General features: G+C 40.6%; 2 protein-coding genes across 10 annotated transcripts in view; one reads left to right on the top strand and one right to left on the bottom strand.

The window, feature by feature from the left end:
- LOC100894142 (gastrula zinc finger protein XlCGF57.1) overlaps positions 1-18,709 on the bottom strand; it is a 48,937-nt gene extending 30,228 nt beyond the window's left edge. For 3 of the 5 annotated variants that reach the window (XM_030994650.1, XM_030994655.1, XM_030994653.1), the window contains exons 1-2: positions 5,727-5,814; positions 4,067-4,700 (exon numbers count right to left, since the gene is read on the bottom strand). In XM_030994650.1, the coding sequence (XP_030850510.1) occupies positions 4,067-4,691 (625 nt within the window). In that variant the 5' untranslated portion in view covers positions 4,692-4,700; positions 5,727-5,814. Of the gene's footprint in view, positions 1-4,066; positions 4,701-5,726; positions 5,815-18,548 lie in introns of those variants that run through there. The other 2 variants (XM_030994651.1, XM_030994654.1) reach the window with 2 other exon arrangements.
- Positions 5,330-18,757, top strand: part of LOC100888173 (zinc finger protein 271) — a 36,631-nt gene continuing 23,203 nt past the window's right edge. For 2 of the 5 annotated variants that reach the window (XM_030994645.1, XM_030994647.1), the window contains exon 1: positions 5,333-5,881. In XM_030994645.1, coding sequence (XP_030850505.1) covers positions 5,434-5,881 — 448 coding nt within the window. In that variant the 5' untranslated portion in view covers positions 5,333-5,433. Of the gene's footprint in view, positions 5,882-18,757 lie in introns of all 5 variants that reach the window. The other 3 variants (XM_030994646.1, XM_030994648.1, XM_030994649.1) reach the window with 3 other exon arrangements.

The raw sequence follows: 18,757 nt of genomic DNA, 5'->3' as shown, positions 1-18,757 counted from the left end.
GGATTAGTGATGTTATATCAAGAACGATCTCCGCTTAGGCAAGCTACGGTGCTTGCTAGCCAGCTCTGCAGGCATTATGTTTTGTACACAAACATAAACAATAACTTTTGTTATTAAATAGTGTGCTATGCATCTTTACTTGTTATTTATTGTGGTGAAATTTCACTAATGGCCCAATTTTAAAAAGAGAGCTATACCATGAGTCGAAGAAGGTCGTAATTGATTTGAATGCCTGTATAACGTGTCAACTAAATGCATGCTATAAAGAATTTCAAAGGTAAGAAAAAAATGTTTCATATATCTAAGTGACTGAATGTTTTTCGTACTACCTTCTTCTCAATTTAAAGAAATATTGAAAGTGGTATATCAGAGTGAAGAAACTTGTGTTTTTCCCTTTACAAGCTCTGCTCTTTCTTACTTCACTTTCAAATTTCCTCTCTTGTTATATAAACATTTAGCGATTGCTTTACTTCACACATTCAAGCAATGTATACTATCCCTCCTAAAAAAAAACAGTTTGTAGATGTGTTAACAATAGATATGGCGACGAAATGTATCAGCATCTCTGAAATGCCTAAGCATAAAAAATGTTGGCAATTTCTCTGAATTTTATTTTTTATTTTTTATGGAACATTGTTTACATTAATTGCCTAGTTTTTGGTATGCAAATGGTGGACACTTTATTAATTTCTTTATATTTTTGTGCTGTACATATGTAGAGGAATCTTGTCATAAGCAATCGTGTTCGTCTGCCAGAAAGTTTGTTTTGTTTTACTCGGGAAGTTGTGAGGATTGTTTATTATATTCGTACAATGAATTTCAGTATGTTATGTTGTGTTACGTGTAAGCGACAATTCATTTTATAACAGCTCCTATCGTCCTAGCATTCATTGATAGTAGGCCTATATTGTGACACATTGAGATACCTTGAACTTGAAACTATGTTTACATCTTTTTCGAATTCAAACGAAAATACGAAAGAAAGATGTACAATAATTGTATTCACATTTACAACAGTTTGTTTATTACACATAAAATAAAGTATGTTTTATCACAAAATCAGTTTATTTTCCTTGTTCTTTTGTTTTGGAGGGAGGGGGATGTATTCAGAGCAAATTCTAAGAAGCAAGATGGTGAACTTTTCATTAAAATGGGACAAATAAGTTGTTATCAAGTTTTGATAGTGATTAAAATGTACAAGATAATAGACATGACGAAATTAAAATAACATGTCCCTCTTGCTTCAATATTGTTATTATACATATCTTCCAGCGGGATCTAAGTCGAGTTCTATAATGAACTTTTCTAAAATTCAGTCTAATTTTGATGAAATTGTTACTATCTTCATTTTGTGGATTTTGCTCTGTTTATTTATTTAATCCAATCTTAAACTACTTGGCTTTTCCTTGTCACGTTGTGATGCATGTGTTTGAATGATTGTACATGTCCGATGTAGTATGATCTTGACGATGTTCTTATGAACGGACGACTGATGTTGGTGTGAATATGTTTTTGAGTTGGTGTTGGTAATGTCAGAAGAATGTTGGCATGAACTGGAAAGGGGAGGTACAACGTCGGCACATGGTGGGATACGGCTTGGCATAACGTTGCTTCTACGTCGGCAAATGGTGGAGAAGAGGTTGGCATAACGTTGGTCTAGCATTGGCACATGGTGGAGGAGGGGTCGGCACTTGGTGGGAAAAGGGTTGGCATTATGTTAGGACAACGTCGGGGAGACGTCGGCACATAGTGTAAAAGGGGTTGGCATTACGTTGGTCCTACGTCAGGGAGACGTCGGCACATGGTGGAAAAGGGGTTGGCATTACGTTTGTCCTATGTCGGCATATGGTGGGATAGGGGTTGACATGACGTTGGTCATACGTCGGGGGGACGTTGGCCCGATGTTGGCTTAATGTCATTTCGTCGCTGTCGAGCCAACGTTGGCCCGCCGGCAAGAAAGCCGTTGGCCCAACATCACATTGACGACGATGGCGCAACGTAACAGCCCACGCCGTCGGCACATGGTGGGATAGGGGTTGGCATAACGTTGGTCCAATGTCGGAACTACGTCGGCAAATGGTTGGATAGGGGTTGGAATAACGTTGGCCCTACGTCGTGGAGACGTCGGCACATGGTTGAAAAGGGGTTGGTATAACGTTGGGCCAATGTCGAGGAGACGTCGGCACATGGTGGGATAAGGGTTGGCATAACGTTTATCCAATGTCGGAACAACGTCGGCACATGGTGGGATAGGGGTTGGCATAACGTTGGTCGTACGTCGGCACATGGTTAAAAAAGGGTTGGGACGACGTTGGTCCAATGTCGGAAAGACGTCGGCATACGGTGGAAAAGAGGTTGGCATAACGTTGGTTCAATGTCGGGAGGACATCGGCACATATGGTCGGATAGGGGTCGGCATAACGTTGGCCCGATGTTGGCTTAATGTCATTTTGTCACTGTCGGGCCAACGTTGGCCCACCGGCAAGAAAGCCGTGGGCCCAACATCATGTTGGCGACGTTGGACCAACGTAACAGCTTACGTTGGCCCCACGTTGGCGTAACGTCGTATTGTTATCTGGGGGGGGGGGGGGTGAAATGTATGAAATTGCGAGCGCGAGGCCTTTACGGTGTGGGGTAGGGCCCGCTTAACCCTAGTGAGGCCAGATATTTGAGATCTTTCTAGTAATGAGGCCCCCCCTTAAGATCTCTACCGTTTGTGTGTATAGAATACTATGGTAACTTCAATATTTTGACAAAATCACACATTTGCATGTTTACGGTAACTTATGCAAATAGCTAGGTCATACAATTCAGATTTTTTACCCAACAATCATATATTCTTCATATTTAAGCTTTCGTTTTCACTACATACATTTGTAAGACCATTTTGAATAAATTAATACAACAAAATAATTTGGAAGAGCCAGGTTACTCTTTATGTTATCTCTTTTTTTTTTAATGTATGTATTTCATTGTTTTTGTTGGTTCATTTCATTTCTTACTACAATTCAACTACTTTGCTGCCCATAACAAACATGGAATCTTTAAACAAGACCAAATAACCAATGTCTTTAATATCTCTTTTTAGGAAAAATTATATTTTGTTGTTTTGTACACAAATCACAAAAAAGGTGATTTTCAGCAAAAGGTTACCTGACTTGGGAACTGTTTTCAAATGCGTTCCGAACAATCAGAAAATGTTGAACCTGATGCTCTATGGTACATTCCGAGGCATTTCTTAAAGGGATAGTTGAGTTCTGTTTTCAGACCGCAAATGCCTTCAAAGTGCATGGTTATTGCTCCTATTCTTATCTATGACATTTCTAGTGTCCTTTTAGAACCTAAAATTTCTATGAAGGTAATTTAGACCCCAAAATGTGTGAAATTTACCCAAATCGAGCATACCTGTTTAGCTCCACTTTAACAAAAACACGGTGCCCATTAATTAATTATTTAATTAAAAACAACAATGCAAGGGCTGGCTGGTTGTGTGTAATATAAGCAAAAAGAAAATGCCAACGAAAAATCCAACATCCGCGTTGGCTGAAATACAACGTAAAAGCTGTTATTTCGTTTTTTCAACGTTTTTTTCAAATTTTTCAAAATATCTACTATTTGTGGTGGTACACAAGTATTAGAAATTGTTATATTTCAGCCATCTCTGAACCGATTTCGATCAAACAAAGATGGTTTTGTCATTTAAATATTATGTTCTTTCAAATTTGACACTCAGTTTTTCATCATCTCACAAAAAAATTATTTTGTGTAGCGCCCTCTGCAACAGAACTCAACCATCCCTTTAATGAGTAAACTGAACATTATTCATGCAATTTTTGTCTTCTTTTTTTAAGGTAAAAGGGAGGGGGGGGGGGGGCGTGCGCCCTTACGCCTTCTTGATCCGCCACTGGACGTGGTGGCGCCCGCACTAGTTGACCTAAACCCACCCTCCGCATCTAAACCGTGCAAAATCTAATTTTTCATTTTTTATTGTAAACAAACAACCCTCGTGAATCGTCACAGATACTCAGAGTGCCAACAATATGATCAGATCATTTCTCCGTATTACCGGTACTTGAAGCTGTCTCATCAATATCTTGGTGCTCATCAAGAGTAGAGGATCCATGAAAGTCAGGATCTCCTGTCAAGTCGACATCCTTTCTCTTCCATTTACATGTTGATTTCCTCTTGTCTTTACTTGAAGCTGTCTCACTAACTTCTAGGTGCTCCTCAGCCGTAGAGGTTTCATGTGAGTCAGGATCTCCTGTCAAGTCGACATTCTGTCTCTTCCGTTTACTTGTTGATTTCTTCTTTTCTGGGCACTGAGGTCTTTCTCTTGGAGGCAGACGGGGAGATTTATGTGAAGACTGGTGTGCTGAGCCATATCCCAGATTCGTTGTTGGGTCTGGCCACGCTGCACTAGGTTGTCCATCTCGAAAGTGATATGAGCAAACCCTATCTCCATACGTTGGTTCCCAGTTTTTGCCATTTGGACGTTTTCGATTTATCGCCTTTATCCATCGTTGACGGCCGTCTGCATCTTTATTTTGCAAAGGAAAAGGGAATAGTACAAAAGGTGGTGTGCATACGCAGGCCCCGTATTTCAGGCCATGTCTGTCACACAATTGTGAATACCATTTATTAAGCTTGTATGTACTGTTCGAGCACCCAATAACAGCACAGATTCTCCCCATGATGATAGTCTGATTGTAAAAAGAGAGAAAAATATTTCATGTTAACACAAATAATAATGGTTTCTATTTGGGCAGGAATATATTTCTTCTTTCTTGGGGAAAAAAAAAATCACAGCTGATAGTCTCAATTCCCCCCCCCCCCCCAAGAAAGGAAGAACATTAAGTTATTGCCTTAATTAAGGTTAAAATCTCAATGATCGTACAAATTTACCAAATAAATCTGCCTTGTTCCCTACAACACATGCTAGCTGTAATGGAATAAACAGCTAGCCCATTGGCATTGCCAAAAGGACATCAGCACTGCTTATGATGTCACCGGGCAAGCAGGACAGTGAAAGTGAATTTACAGCTGGCAGCATTCATTGTCATTTATTGAAAGAGTACAGGAAGTGAAGTGAAACTACTTATTTTAGTCAATGGATAGGCATAAGCTTGTTAAACGGTTTGTATAAAATCTTTTAATTTTAATTCAGATCAGTTTCAGAGTCTTTTGTTTTGTAGCGACTCATTCATTCGCCTTACTTTTATTGTACATTCATGTTCCAGTAATTTTCCATCACGGTACTTATTTATATTCACTATTCGGACCACGCGTGTTTATTCCTTCAATCACGCACAGTGGTTCCGCGCACCTGTTCACCCTCATATTTTCAACACCACAAGGTTTTTATTCACTCCCTCTTACACCTCGGTCGAGTCAACAACTCCTGTTTACATCTCAGTTGAGTCAACACGTCTCTGCATGATTTCCTCTCCGGGCTTTATTCTTCCGTGCCCATTACCTCTTTTACAGCATGTCAACTCTTTTTCTGCCGTCCTCAACGGGCTGGCAGTTTTCCTGTGGACCGTTTTAATAAGGACCGACATGGCGCCTAATTCTCTTCTGGGAGCCTTTCACCCACATGAGCTCGACTCAGCTCATCTAAACATTCATCATAAAAGGTCGGCGCATCAATCGAGCGACTCACTGCTCAGCACCACTACCGGCTCTGATGTCTGCATTTCTACCTTGGCCACCGACATCGAACAACTCACTGTTACATCGTCGAGCGCCACATTCCTCTCTTCTCTTCTCGCCTGTGAGTTGCTTCATCATCATCATCACGAGCGTCGGCGTCGCGTTCTTCGCGGCTCTGCAGCCACGTCAATGAAGTTGCGTTTCCGCCATCAAGCCTCCGCACCATCATCGCGTGAGCCCCTTCTTTCGTCATCATTTTCATTGGACTTTCGACGTCATTTCTATTCAGTCATAAGTTTTTATTCATGTCATTCCATTTAGTTATGTCCATCTCATTATATGACCATTTAATCTCTGTGCAATATTCTCAATTCTCATTAATATGATTCTCACTCTGAATCATTTATTTGCTAGACTTGTCTATACTTTGTAAGTGTGCAGTCTATTCAGTACCTCAATAAACTAACAAAAAGGGAATACTTTTGTTCATGTATTTTAATGTCAGCGCAACCTTGCTTCCTCGTAGCTAAAAGAAAAAGAGAGTTATGTTGTGTGATCAGTGAAAACGCTTTCAAATCTCCATTCACAATACCTCACACACTCATAATGATGTCACTGGGCAAGCAGGACAGTGAAGGTGAATTTACAGCTGGCAGCATTGTCATTGATTGAAAGAATTTGAACAGGAAGTGAAGTGAAACTACTTATTTTAGTCCATGGATAGGCATAGCTAGTCTTTGACCGAAAGCTTCAGTCTCTGAAGTCTGATATCGACGGTTGTTCTGCTGAGATTGCATCTGGCTTTTCTGACCGCCTCTATTGTCTACTCTTCCACGATGGCGTGTAGGGGATCATTCAGTCTCTATATATGGAGGTCTAGTGGAGCCAGACGTAGTCTCAGTGGAACAACAGACGATATAGAGAGACTGAAGCTTTTTGGTCTATGACTCTCTTGGACCGAAAGCTTCAGTCTCTGATATCTTCGGTTGTTCCGCTGAGATTGCATCTGGCTCCTCTGACCGCCTCTCTACATAGACTGATGATCGTCCTATCACTCCTATGGGGACTGAGTGGAACAAAAGTTCGGCCGGACTGCGATGAATGAGATATGGAACAAGATTTTCACTCTTTACATCCTCATAAATGCACTTTTGCTGCAATATTACAATAGACTTATTAAAAAATAACAAATAACAAACAAATATGTAATTTGCTCATAGCTTGCTCATTTAGATCCTAAATTAACGATTAATCCGAGAAAGTCTTGTAGTGCAGCGGCTTAGCAAGAAAATTGTGCACTTTTTGATAAAAGCATGAAACTTCTAGCATAGTTTGCTTTCACCATAATATTTATTTTCAGATGTGGAGGGAAGTCAGATTTGACCTCTGATGACCCTGATAGGTCAAATCCAAAATGGCCGCCAGGCCGCATGGTCTAATGTACAAACATGCTTAACTTTTGAACCAAATAGTCCAGAGAAACGTTTAAGGTGTCATTTCCAACTAACTTGGGGATGCCAATTCATCTGGTAGTACATTTGAGATCGCCAGAACTCAGGGTTTTACATTTAGGTCAAGGTCAAGGTCAAAATTGACTAAAAATAGCAAGTTTTGAATGGTTACAAATGGTTAAATCTCATTTATTTGTCATTTGTTCTCAAATTTCTTTAGGAATGGTTCCCCTGCATAGTCCTCCACCTTAATCCTTTTCAGGTAGTCTATTTCAGTTTGATTTGACCTCTGATGACCCTGAGAGGTCAAATCCAAAATGGCCGCCAGTCCGCAAGGGCTAATGTATAAACGCAGTAACTTTTGAACCAAATAATCCAGAAAAACATTTAAGGTGTCATTTCCAACTAAATTGGGGATGCCAGTTCATCTGGTAGTACATTTGAGATCGCCAGAACTCAGGGTGTGGCATTTATGTCAAGGTCGAGGTCAAAATTGACTAAAAATAGCAAGTTTTGAATGGTTACAGAAGGTTAAATCCCCATTATTTGTCATTTGTTCTCCCTAGCTATGTTCTCAAATTTATTAAGGAATGGTTCCCCTGCAGAGTTCTCCACCTTAATCCTTTTCAGTTAGTTTATTTAACAGTTTGATGTGACCTCTGATGACCCTAAGAGGTCAAATCCAAAATAGCCGCCAGTCCGCATGGTCTAATATACAAACGTGGTAACTTTTGAACCAAAAAGTGTAGAAAAACGTTTGAGGTGTCATTTCCAACTAACTTGGGGATGCCAATTTTATTACGTAATACATTGAGATCGCCAGAACTCAGGGATTTGCAAAGGTCAAGTTAAAGGTCATATTAGGCTAAAAAAGTGCTGTTTTCTTTTTTAAAATAAACTTTGCCTCTATTTTGACACTTAAGGTTTCATTATTTTAAAAATTAATAAAAAGACCCGTGTACCACCACTTTGACTATCCAGGGCCAAATTTCATAGAGCTGCTTATCGGCTGGTTCTGTGCTTACGTATTAGTTTCTACTTCAAAGCACTGCTAACCGTAAGCACACGAAAATGCATTAACCTTACGCTGCTTACTGGACGAAAATAAATTTTGTAACAATGCAACCCATTGTGAACGTACAAGGTACAAATTTGTCTGCTACAGTTATAGCACGAAAATTTGCTTACCGGTTAGCAGCTTTATGAAATTGGGCCCAGAAGACAAAAAAAGCTATTCCAAATACGACCTAAAACCTGTTCGTAACCACAGCTATAGATATCTACATGAATTTAGCACTGTCCACAACTTATGCATATCCTAATGATGGTAACGATCAAAATCTAACAGTCTCCAGAACAAGATCACAGTTCAGTGCATCCTTTCTTGCAGCGACAGTGGATTATTCATGCCACAATTTTTATGCTTCCGGGAGAGTGGTCCAAAGAGGCTGCCACCCAGTTGTTTCGTTTGTCCAGCCCAAGACAGATGGCTCTGCATCTCTGGATTCTTGGCCAATATCTGGTTTCAACAGTTGGCCTGGTAGCAAGTGCGCTTGAGGTGCTGCTTGAGTGCTGCCTGGGATGGAGGAAAGTTCTCCAGGTTTCTAGACTTCTGTGCGAAGAGCTGTTTCCTGGCATCATTCACTATCATGCTCTCACTGGTTCGGTCGTATTAGCACCACAAATCGCTCTGGCAGTAACATTGATCCTTCACTGACCTCCCTAGGCATGCACAGGAGTTCATTGAAGGAATCATTCACCTCTGGGAAAAGTTTTTCCTGTGAATGTAGAAACAGTGTGACACCCGGTGAACGCATGAAAGATTGGAAGAGTCATACATTGTGTCAGACTCATGGTGGCAACTATCATGATTTTATGAAAAGCCTTGTACCGAAAGCTTGATCTGAAACCAAAAGCGATCCCCAGCATCAGGAGCTGTCTTGCTGAATGAAGCCACGGCCAGTTCAACCGCATCTGTACCAACAATACGTATGGATACCCTTTTACACCCATGGGACAAGGCCTGCCAAGTGTGACTCAGCAGGAGAGCAGAGTACCGTACTCCACTTCCATCTGTTGCATATATTATACAGTTCCTTGCCCTGTGGTAGAGGAAGGTAAACGGCTTCGCATGACATGAAATCAAACAATTCGGTTTTGTTCTCATTGAATCGAAGGAAGTCCTTCCAGCTTTCTGGCAGCAAAATAGAAGGAGCCACCCTTTTCCTGGTGCCCTTTCCCTTTTCCTGCCCTATTGAGGCTTTCAGGCTAGCAGGTAAGTATACACCATAGCCAAGGTCGATGCGGATGCTTTTCTCGAGTTGAGCAAAGATGTATGGGGCAAACACTTTTTCTCCATACTCTTGAAATGTTTTTGATGTTCCAGGGTTGAGCATTTGAACCACAGCTTCACCATCAATAATTATTGCTTGGGCCACAGGTGCACTATTGTTTTCGAGCAGATTTGATTCCAGGCAGCGAAGTAGATCTGCTTTAACTCCAAACCGCATTTACCTCCAGTTAACAAAGCTGGCGGGACTGCCTGGTTTTCATGAGAGAAGAAATTGTCCATATCTCCATCCCTTGTCTGACACGAGATGTAAATCCTCAAAAAGAGACCACAGTCGCTCTTAAGTGCTGCAAGCTGTGCCTTCTGTTTTAACATATATATACCCTTCGCCGGCTGCCGACTGAAAAATGGCAACTTGTTCGTATGAAGTGTTTGTGTGACAGCTAAGTGTCGTACACTGCTCTAGCCTTTCTGTCACAAACTTTGTGTACTGCTCACCTAGGGTCTCAATCCTTCTCCCCGTTTCAGCCAATTGGATGTCCATGATATGTCGCTTGTGCCAATGACTAGTATGTCTTGACTTCGTTCTAGAGATGGATTCCCCATCTCTTTCAGTACTGTCAGAAGTTCCCATCCCTCAAGAATGCTGCCTGCACTCCAGGTTGCTGGTCAAGGTGATGTTTGTATAGTGTTAGCGGAAACGTTAGTTTGCTTTATGGCATGTTCCTCAAACTCTGTAGCGATTATTTAAATTACTTAAACCAAATAAAACACAAAGTAACTTAAAGAACATCTTACCAGTATTATTGAGCAGTAACGGAAAGGAGCAGTTTCCCTGACTTGAATTGAGGTTTGTACCGTATACTGCCTAGCTGCCCACTGACCATGCTATATGCATATGGTCAGTTACAAGACAACTACTGGTTTGGTGCTATAATTAGTGAAATAAACTAACTGACAGGGATTACGATGGAGACTATGCAGGGGAACCACTCCTAAAGAAATGTGAGAACATAGGGGGACAAATAAATGGGAAAACTTTTTGTAAACATCCAAAACTTGTTATTTGTTTAGTCAATTTTGACCTTGACCTTGACTTCATGCAAAGCCCAGAGTTCTGGCGTACCCAAAAGTATTACCAAATGAATTGGCATCCCCAACTTAGTTGGAAATGACACCTTAAACGTTTTTCTGGACTATTTAGTTCAAGAGTTAAGCGTGTTTGGACAATTATTAGACTATGCGGCGGACTGGCAGCCATTTTTGATTTGACCTCTCAGGGTCATCAGAGGTCAAATCTGATTTCGCTCTACATCTGAAAATGAATCTCATGGTCTGCAGGGGAACCACTCTTAAAGAAATTTGAGAACATAGGAGCGAACAAATGACAAATAAATGGGATTTGTTTCGTTGTAAACATTGAAAACTTGCTATTTTTAGTCAATTTTGACCTTAACCTTGACCTAAATGCCAAACCCCGAAATCTGGCGATCTCAAAAGTAATACCAAATGCATTGGCATCCTCAATTTAGTTGGAAACGACACCTTAAATGTTTTTCTGGACTATTTGGTTCAAAAGTTAAGCGTGTTTGTACATTAGACCATGCGGACTGGCGGCCATTTTGAATTTGACCTCTCAGGGTCATCAGAGGTCAAATCTGACTTCCCTCCACATCTGAAAATGAATCTTATGGTCTAAACTAACTATGCTAGAAGTTTCATGCTTTTATCAAAAAGTGCACAATTCTCGTTATATGGGGAGCTAATCCGCTGTACTATTGTAGTCAACATGATTCGTTGTCATCCATCTTGGTTTTAGTTGATGAATATTCATTTTTTCTTTTCGAATCTACGTACGAGTCAGCCCGGCTTGACCCAGTGATATATGAATATTCATAAACCCAATAATAAATGAGTGCTCTGATTGGCCATTCGCCATGTTTTGGTAGGTTGACCCGGAAATATATCAGCCGGGTCAGGTCATAGATTACTAGTTTGAATGGATGAACGTACCGTTTCACGGTTCTGAGATAAAAATAGGATAACTTATATAAGTAAATCCATAAATTTCGCATTTTGAAATAAGAAATAAAAAGATGCATGAGTGTAAAAACTGTAAATAGGATAAAAATATTCATGTTTTTATTCTATCTGTTTTATAAATCAGAAAATTAGATCTAAATATTGAAAATCGGGGGATAAAGTCTCTGACTCGTCCGATTAAAAAGAGGTACAGATATTGGCCAATTCATCCCCCCCGGTGCGAGTCGTCTAGATTACCATCTATATAAGGGGAATGTCAACAAATGTCAGTTTTATTAAAGAAACTTGACCAATATCAGACGAGACGGTTATTTCTGTCTATGACTCTCTATGCTTTGGAGTGAGTTCAATCAACATGATTAACATTAAGGCAAAATCACTCCAGCAAAGCATAGTCAATGCTAATGCATATTGACCTCTAGCCCTGCACTACGTGTTAATAAGCAGCATTTGAATACATGAATAGTCAATACACTCATAACACACAGATGCACACAATCATGCCAATGTGGCTGATCGGAAAGTTAAACAAATTGTAGCTGCTATTTAGGTGTCATCAATCGTCACTAAAGTACTGATTTTGAGTAAAATTAGTTGAGTTGTGTACAGTCACAGTGGTGTTTGAAATGTTGAGAATCAATAAATAGAGTCTAGACCCTAGCGCAGCTTTATTCTATACACAGCCAGGATAGATCACTCCAGCAAAGCATAGAGAGTCATAGACCGAAAGCTTCAGTCTCTATACCGTCGGTTGTTCCACTGAGACTACGTCTGGCTCCACTAGACCTCCGGTTATAGAGACAGAACGATCGCCTATGCCAGCCTATGTTGAAGATATCACGGCTAGATTTTAGCCGTTAGGCCCCTCCTACAAACATGAGCAAACTTGCCACGGCCGTATTGTTATGCCCCCAAAATCCCCCAAAATGTCATTTTACCTCGTGCATATCCAATTTTACATTAGGCCTAGGCTATAATACATCGGTTCCACTTACTAACTTGATTGAAATAATCCGTTTAATGGTCCCTTTTAAGGAAATTATGGGTCAAAATCGACATCCATGTTGAAAATCTTGCAAGCCGTGTTAAACTCTCGCTGCCGTCAATCTCATCCCTTCTAGTCTACGCCGAAGGCAAAATGATTATGAAGGAAAAACTGTGCGCCATCTACACGTTCGTAATGGCGTTATCACAGTTTTTCCTTCATAATCATTTTTGCCTTCGGCGTAGACTAGAAGGGATGAGATTGACGGCAGCGAGAGTTTAACACGGCTTGCAAGATTTTCAACATGGATGTCGATTTTGACCCATAATTTCCTTAAAAGGGACCATTAAATGGATTATTTCAATCAAGTTAGTAAGTGGAACCGATGTATTATAGCCTATCCTTACCGAACTGAAGGCCTTCGGTAAGCAGTCCTTAAGCAGTCGGTTAAGCAGTCAAAATAAGCCTTCACAGCTCTTCATCCACAATATATGTGTCAATAGTCTTCTTAAGCCTTCAAAGGCTTATAAGCAGTCGTTAAGCCTTCCCACTGCAAAGTTAATATGCAAATTAGCTACCGAATGCTTATTCTAAAGTTCTAAATAAGCCTTCGAATGCTTATTTTCGAAGCTCTAAAATAAGCCTTCGACTGCTTGTTTTTGAAGCTCTAAAATAAGCCTTCGACTGCTTGTTTTTGAAGCTCTAAATAAAGCCTTCGACTGCTTACATTTGAAGCTCTATAAGCCTTCCAGTGTCCTCGAAGGCTTACAAGCAGTCGCTAAGCCTTCCCACAGCAAAGTTAATATGCAAATTAGCTAAGCCTTCCTCAGGAACTGCCTTCGACTACTTGTTTTTGAAGCTCTAAGTTAAGCCTTCGACTGCTTACATTTGAAGCTCTATAAGCCTTCCAGTGTCGCTAAGCCTTCCCACAGCAAAGTTAATATGCAAATTAGCTAAGCCTTCCTCAGGAACTGCTTATTCTCGACTGCTTATTGGACAAACCTTCGTTACCAACTGCTTTTATCGAAGCTCTAATATAAGCAGTCATCAGCGACTGCTTAGCATGTAAGTACAAAACCACTTTAAATCATTGAAGATGAGTACCGAGTATACTTGGGCTGGGTTCTATGGCAAATGTGGTTATAGCAAAATCAGCTCGTCTGCAATGGGTTAAAGTAATCAAGTCACGGCTGTCCAGTGCAGTGGTAACCTTCTTTGGCACATCAGCTCTTGTTGCTTGTTCTTCAGTTGACTGCTCTGATTCCTGCGATGTTGGTTGAGCTTCTTACCAGGAATGGTGATTTCCTTCCTCATACAAATAACATTTAAACCAACCGATCCAATATCAAACAATGGAAAACGTCACCTTGTGTATGTGTGCATGTCTCAGTGTGTCACTTTTGCTTGTTTCAGATGTATCAGTGCTCACATTCCATTATGCCTCTATTCACACATGTTCACCACCAACACAAAGCAAGAATCATAAACATCTATATAAATTAATGTGAAATGTATTTGTTTCATACAAATTTACAGGTTGTACATACATGTATATTGCTCCTTAAACTAATTTGGACACTCTTTATCCAGCAACTGTTGTCAACTTGTGTTGTAAATGTTCTATCGATAACTTATCATCAAAAGATGTTGCAGTAATTTGTGTTTAACTTCTAATACAACTGTAAAAGTATTTTTGTATTGTAATTCAGAGATGCCAACCTTCATCAACCAAAAAAAGTATTCTTAGGAGGAAAAAATCATATTTTTTCATTATGACATTAGGCACATTCATGGGGCGCTAGAGGGCGCTTCGCGAGCGTACGAAAATCTGAATGGCCTTGCTTGCGGTGGGTCGGCAATAATCAGCCCAAAACTTGGATATGGGAGGGTGGAAGGATATATCTTTTTTATAATGTTATCCGGTCTTACCCCTCACCATCCTATGTTTAATCTATGTAGAAATAAGATGCGAGTACGATAAGAGAAACATCGGGCCCATTACTGATGCAACTTTTTAAATATTAGCCTAGAAATGACCACCAAACGGAAAAAAATGACATTTTTTTCCGACAAATCTTCATAAAATCTGAGTTATAAACAACTCACAACTAGGCTCGGTAATGCAAATACGATTTTCTGAACATTCAGGTGTGATTTTTTAAGTTTCTTTCAAGTATATTTCTGCGCATCGCAGCGCAAATTTTCTTCACTGCTTCAAAATCACCCTTGAATTTTTTTTTTGCAACGAATTTGATACGGGGTCTGCGAGTGTTCCCCGTTCCTTGCGTGTTGAAAGTTTGGTAATACAAAGTTTGCATTGACTCGCGCACGAAAAAATGGCTCGAAAACAAATGTCAAAATGAGAAATAAACAAGCTTTTGTATAGTTATAAGAGATCTACCGAGGTTTCTTTGTCGATATAATTTATTATATAGTCTCAATTAGAATTCAGAATTATCTCACTGAAACCGACGATGTTCTCGATCGTAGTTATTTTCACTTTGCCAGCAGACGTTCTAGCGTGGTTTTGGCAAAAAGCTAGCCCGCCACCTTCCCACCTCGAACCTTTCGAGTTCCGCTAAAATTGTGCGCTGCGGAGCTCCGAGGGTGCGTTGGTATCGCTGGCAAACTCTCGGGCGGCTAGCTCCCCACAACGGACCATTCGCGGTATGGCGAGAGTGTGTGTGTGAGATACGATTTTGGATTCGAGAACGCACGTACCACAACCGTGCGCGTCATTTTCAGCTGTCGAATGTCTACGACCAATTTTACATGTACGATTTTTAGTACAGATACTTGGTCAGTTTTCTTCTTATATCTTTGGTTTTACAACATTTAAAAATATAATTTCTTCAAATTTGCTCCTGACTCGGTTCAGACTAATTGTCTGATGTGTTTTCAAGTCAATTTCTTGAATATATTTTTTTGCATGAATTTGCCTATGAAAACACAATGCATAATGACTTTGAGATGTCTTTTAATGCATCAATTTCAGTGTTTGCATGCTTATTAAGCAGTTTTCTATGGTAAGGGCTCTTTTGCCACATGCGTTCACATGTCTTACCACCCATAGGAAAGAAATGAGCCTGCCGCATACTCCTGCGGCAGACTTGCCGCAGATCTGCAGCAGACCTGCCGCAGACAGTCATCTTTTTCACATGCAAATTAGTTTTGCCGCAGACTTGCCGCAGACTTGCCGCATACTCTTTCAGTATGATGAAGAGTCTGTGGCAGGTCTGCCGCAGACTTGCTGCAGACTTGCCGCATACTCTTTCAGTATGATGAAGAGTCTGCGGCAGGTCTGCCGCAGACTTGCTGCAGACTTGCCGCATACTCTATCAGTATGATGAAGGGTCTGCGGCAGGTCTGCCGCAGACTTGCTGCAGACTTGCCGCATACTCTATCAGTATGATGAAGGGTCTGCGGCAGGTCTGCCGCAGACTTGCTGCAGACCTGCCGCAGACTCTTCGTCATGAATATTCATGTCTCATATAGACCTGCTGCAGACCTGCCGCATACTCTTTCATATCCAGTACGTGGCAATAAAGTATGCATGTAGAAGAACCAGTGATAAACTGATTGATACTTCATAATCGATATTGGCAATATCGATATTACCAATTAGGTAATACCAATGTATATCGATATTACCAATTAGGTATATTCTATTCTCAATTGTATTAACTTCACCACATTGATCATTTGAAGTGTATTCAAGAGTAACATTTAAAGTGACACAGGCTCGTACACATATATATACTAAATATGTATATTGTTTCTTGGTTAGTAATCATAGTTTCTTGGTTAGTAATCATAGTTTCTTGGTTAGTAATCAATATATCTATTGCTTAAACGTGAATGTAATTGTAACATGATCAGACAAAATAATCTATTGGTTAATAATGGCAAAAGGAAAATAGAAATCACAAAAATGATGTGCATTGTCTTAATTTGCTTAACAAATCATGATAAATGTATTTTTCTGTCACACGTGTAAAGTAATAATGAATATGCATGAGATGATTGGTTTCAATTGGCCCTATTAGACTTTAATGGGATTTCCTGTGGCGGACCTGCCGCAGACTGTTCCTGTGGCATACTGGTATGCGGCAAGTCTGGAGCAAAGTTTCGCCCTGCCGCAGATCTGCCGCAGACTGTTCCTGTGGCATACTAGTATGCGGCAAGTCTGGAGCAAAGTTTCATCCTGCCACAGATCTGCCGCAGACTGTTCCTGTGGCATACTAGTATGCAGCAAGTCTGCAGCAAAATTTCATCCTGCCGCAGATCTGCCGCAGACTGTTCCTGTGGCATACTAGTATGCGGCAAGTCTGCAGCAAAATTTCATCCTGCCGCAGATCAGCCGCAGACTGTTCCTGTGGCATACTGGTATGCGGCAAGTCTGCAGCAAAATTTCTTTCTGCCGCATACTTCGGCATACTCTTTGCCGCAGACTAAAAGTCTGCGGCAGGTCTGCGGCAGATCTGCGGCAGGTCTGCGGCAGGTCTGCGGCATACTTTTCACTTTCCTATGGGCAACTACCATGCAACCAGCACGGGCATGATGTGGCGGAATCTAGCCTACACTGCACTGCGCTAATTTGCTCAAATATATTTGTGAACAAGTATTTACAAAATCAATGACCAATTTCCTAATCTGTACAGAAAGCAAACTCAATTTCGTATTGTGTAATTGTATTACTCACCTTCTGGACAAAATGAAGATGTTTAAAGTAGCTCCAGCAGCTAGCAGTCCAGTGCAAAGCAAAGTTGGTCGTATTTCTCCAACACAAGAGTGCTTGTGTGGGACTGTAATCTTGGTAACAAAATTCGATCCTTTCTCATTTTGTTAAATTCTTGCTCTAGAATACTCTCAAAATTCTTCTTTCCTGGTGTAAATAATCTACCCCTTATTCCCTGTACTGTGGGTTTTACAGGAAGACAAATCTGGCGAAATTGCAAAGTAATGATTGAAATATGCGCCGTTCAGCTCAGCTCAGAGTCTCAGTGAAGATTTGAATTTGAAAATTACCGGTTGGCCTATTCGCCTTCTACCACTAGATGGCAGCACACATTTGGAAAATGAAGGCCTTCGCGGTCTTCTTTAAACTAAGGCTTATTTTCAGTGCCTGCTTATCTTTGAAGGCTTATTTTCAGCGACTGCTTATCTTGAAGGCTTATTTTCTACTGACTGCTTAATAAGCAGTCAACATTTTTGGACTGCTTATATCAATATATGAAAGTCTTTGAAGGCTTAGATCTAGCTCTCGCAAACTAATAAGCAGTCGAAGACTAAAACAAGCCTTCGAAGGCTTACAAAGTCTTTGAAGGCTTTGTGAAGGCTTAGCGAAGGCTTATCGAAGGCTTATTAAGCAGTTTTCTATGGTAGGCCTAATGTAAAATTGGATATGCACGAGGTAAAATGACATTTTGGGGGATTTTGGGGGCATAACAGTACGGCCGTGGCAAGTTTGTTCATGTTTGTGGGAGGGGCCTAACGGCTAAAATCTAGCCGTGAAATCTTCAACATAAGCTGGCATAGGCGATCGTTCAGTCTCTATAACCGGAGGTCTAGTGGAGCCAGACGTAGTCTCAGTGGAACAACCGACGGTATAGAGACTGAAGCTTTCGGTCTAAGAGAGTCAATGCTAGATCTAGATCTACTTCTAAGTTAGTAATAGTAGATCTAGATCTAACAAACAAAATATGCATAGAGTCTGTCTAGTCTAAGCATGCTAAGTTTAGATGTAGATCTAGAGTCTAGATAGACCCTAGGCCTACTACATGTATGATGTAGATGACAGTAGATCTAGGCCATAATTATGTTCAGGGATATACTGGCTGAACTAGCACGGAAGAGCCTTCATATGAGTTATTCTTAACACCGGTTATTAAATTTTAAAGTAAAAATCACAACCTTTTTTTAACGATTGACATGCGGAGCAGACAGCTTACACAAAATATATTGTATGGGGCAACATTCGGGACACGGGATACTTTCGCCTCTGTCGACTGTCTTGTCGGGTCTGTGGAGCATGGAGGCAATTACTGCCGATGGCAAAGAAGAAAAATACTAAATCATTTGCTGACCACGTACAAAACAAAAGGAAAAGAAGGAAAATATATCCAGTTACCTGCTCAAGATGATTTGGGGAAAAGGAAGGGGCGATGTAAAAAAACTCGTATCTAGAACGTGACAAATGCTGACATTCCCTATTTACCGTTGTGTGTAAGCCTCACAGCACATGCACAGCACCGTCCAATATTTAGCCCAAATGACCCAGGCCAGCGCTATAGCATAGCGCTGCTGCGGAAAGAAAGCTATAGATTTCTAGGCCTACGA

This window comes from Strongylocentrotus purpuratus, unplaced genomic scaffold, assembly GCF_000002235.5.
Source record: "Strongylocentrotus purpuratus isolate Spur 01 unplaced genomic scaffold, Spur_5.0 spur5_scaffold_21, whole genome shotgun sequence".
In the NCBI taxonomy this organism is placed as follows: Eukaryota; Metazoa; Echinodermata; class Echinoidea; order Camarodonta; family Strongylocentrotidae; genus Strongylocentrotus; species Strongylocentrotus purpuratus.
The sequence above is the reverse complement of the archived record's forward strand: the minus strand, read 5'-3'. Positions and strand labels throughout refer to the sequence as shown.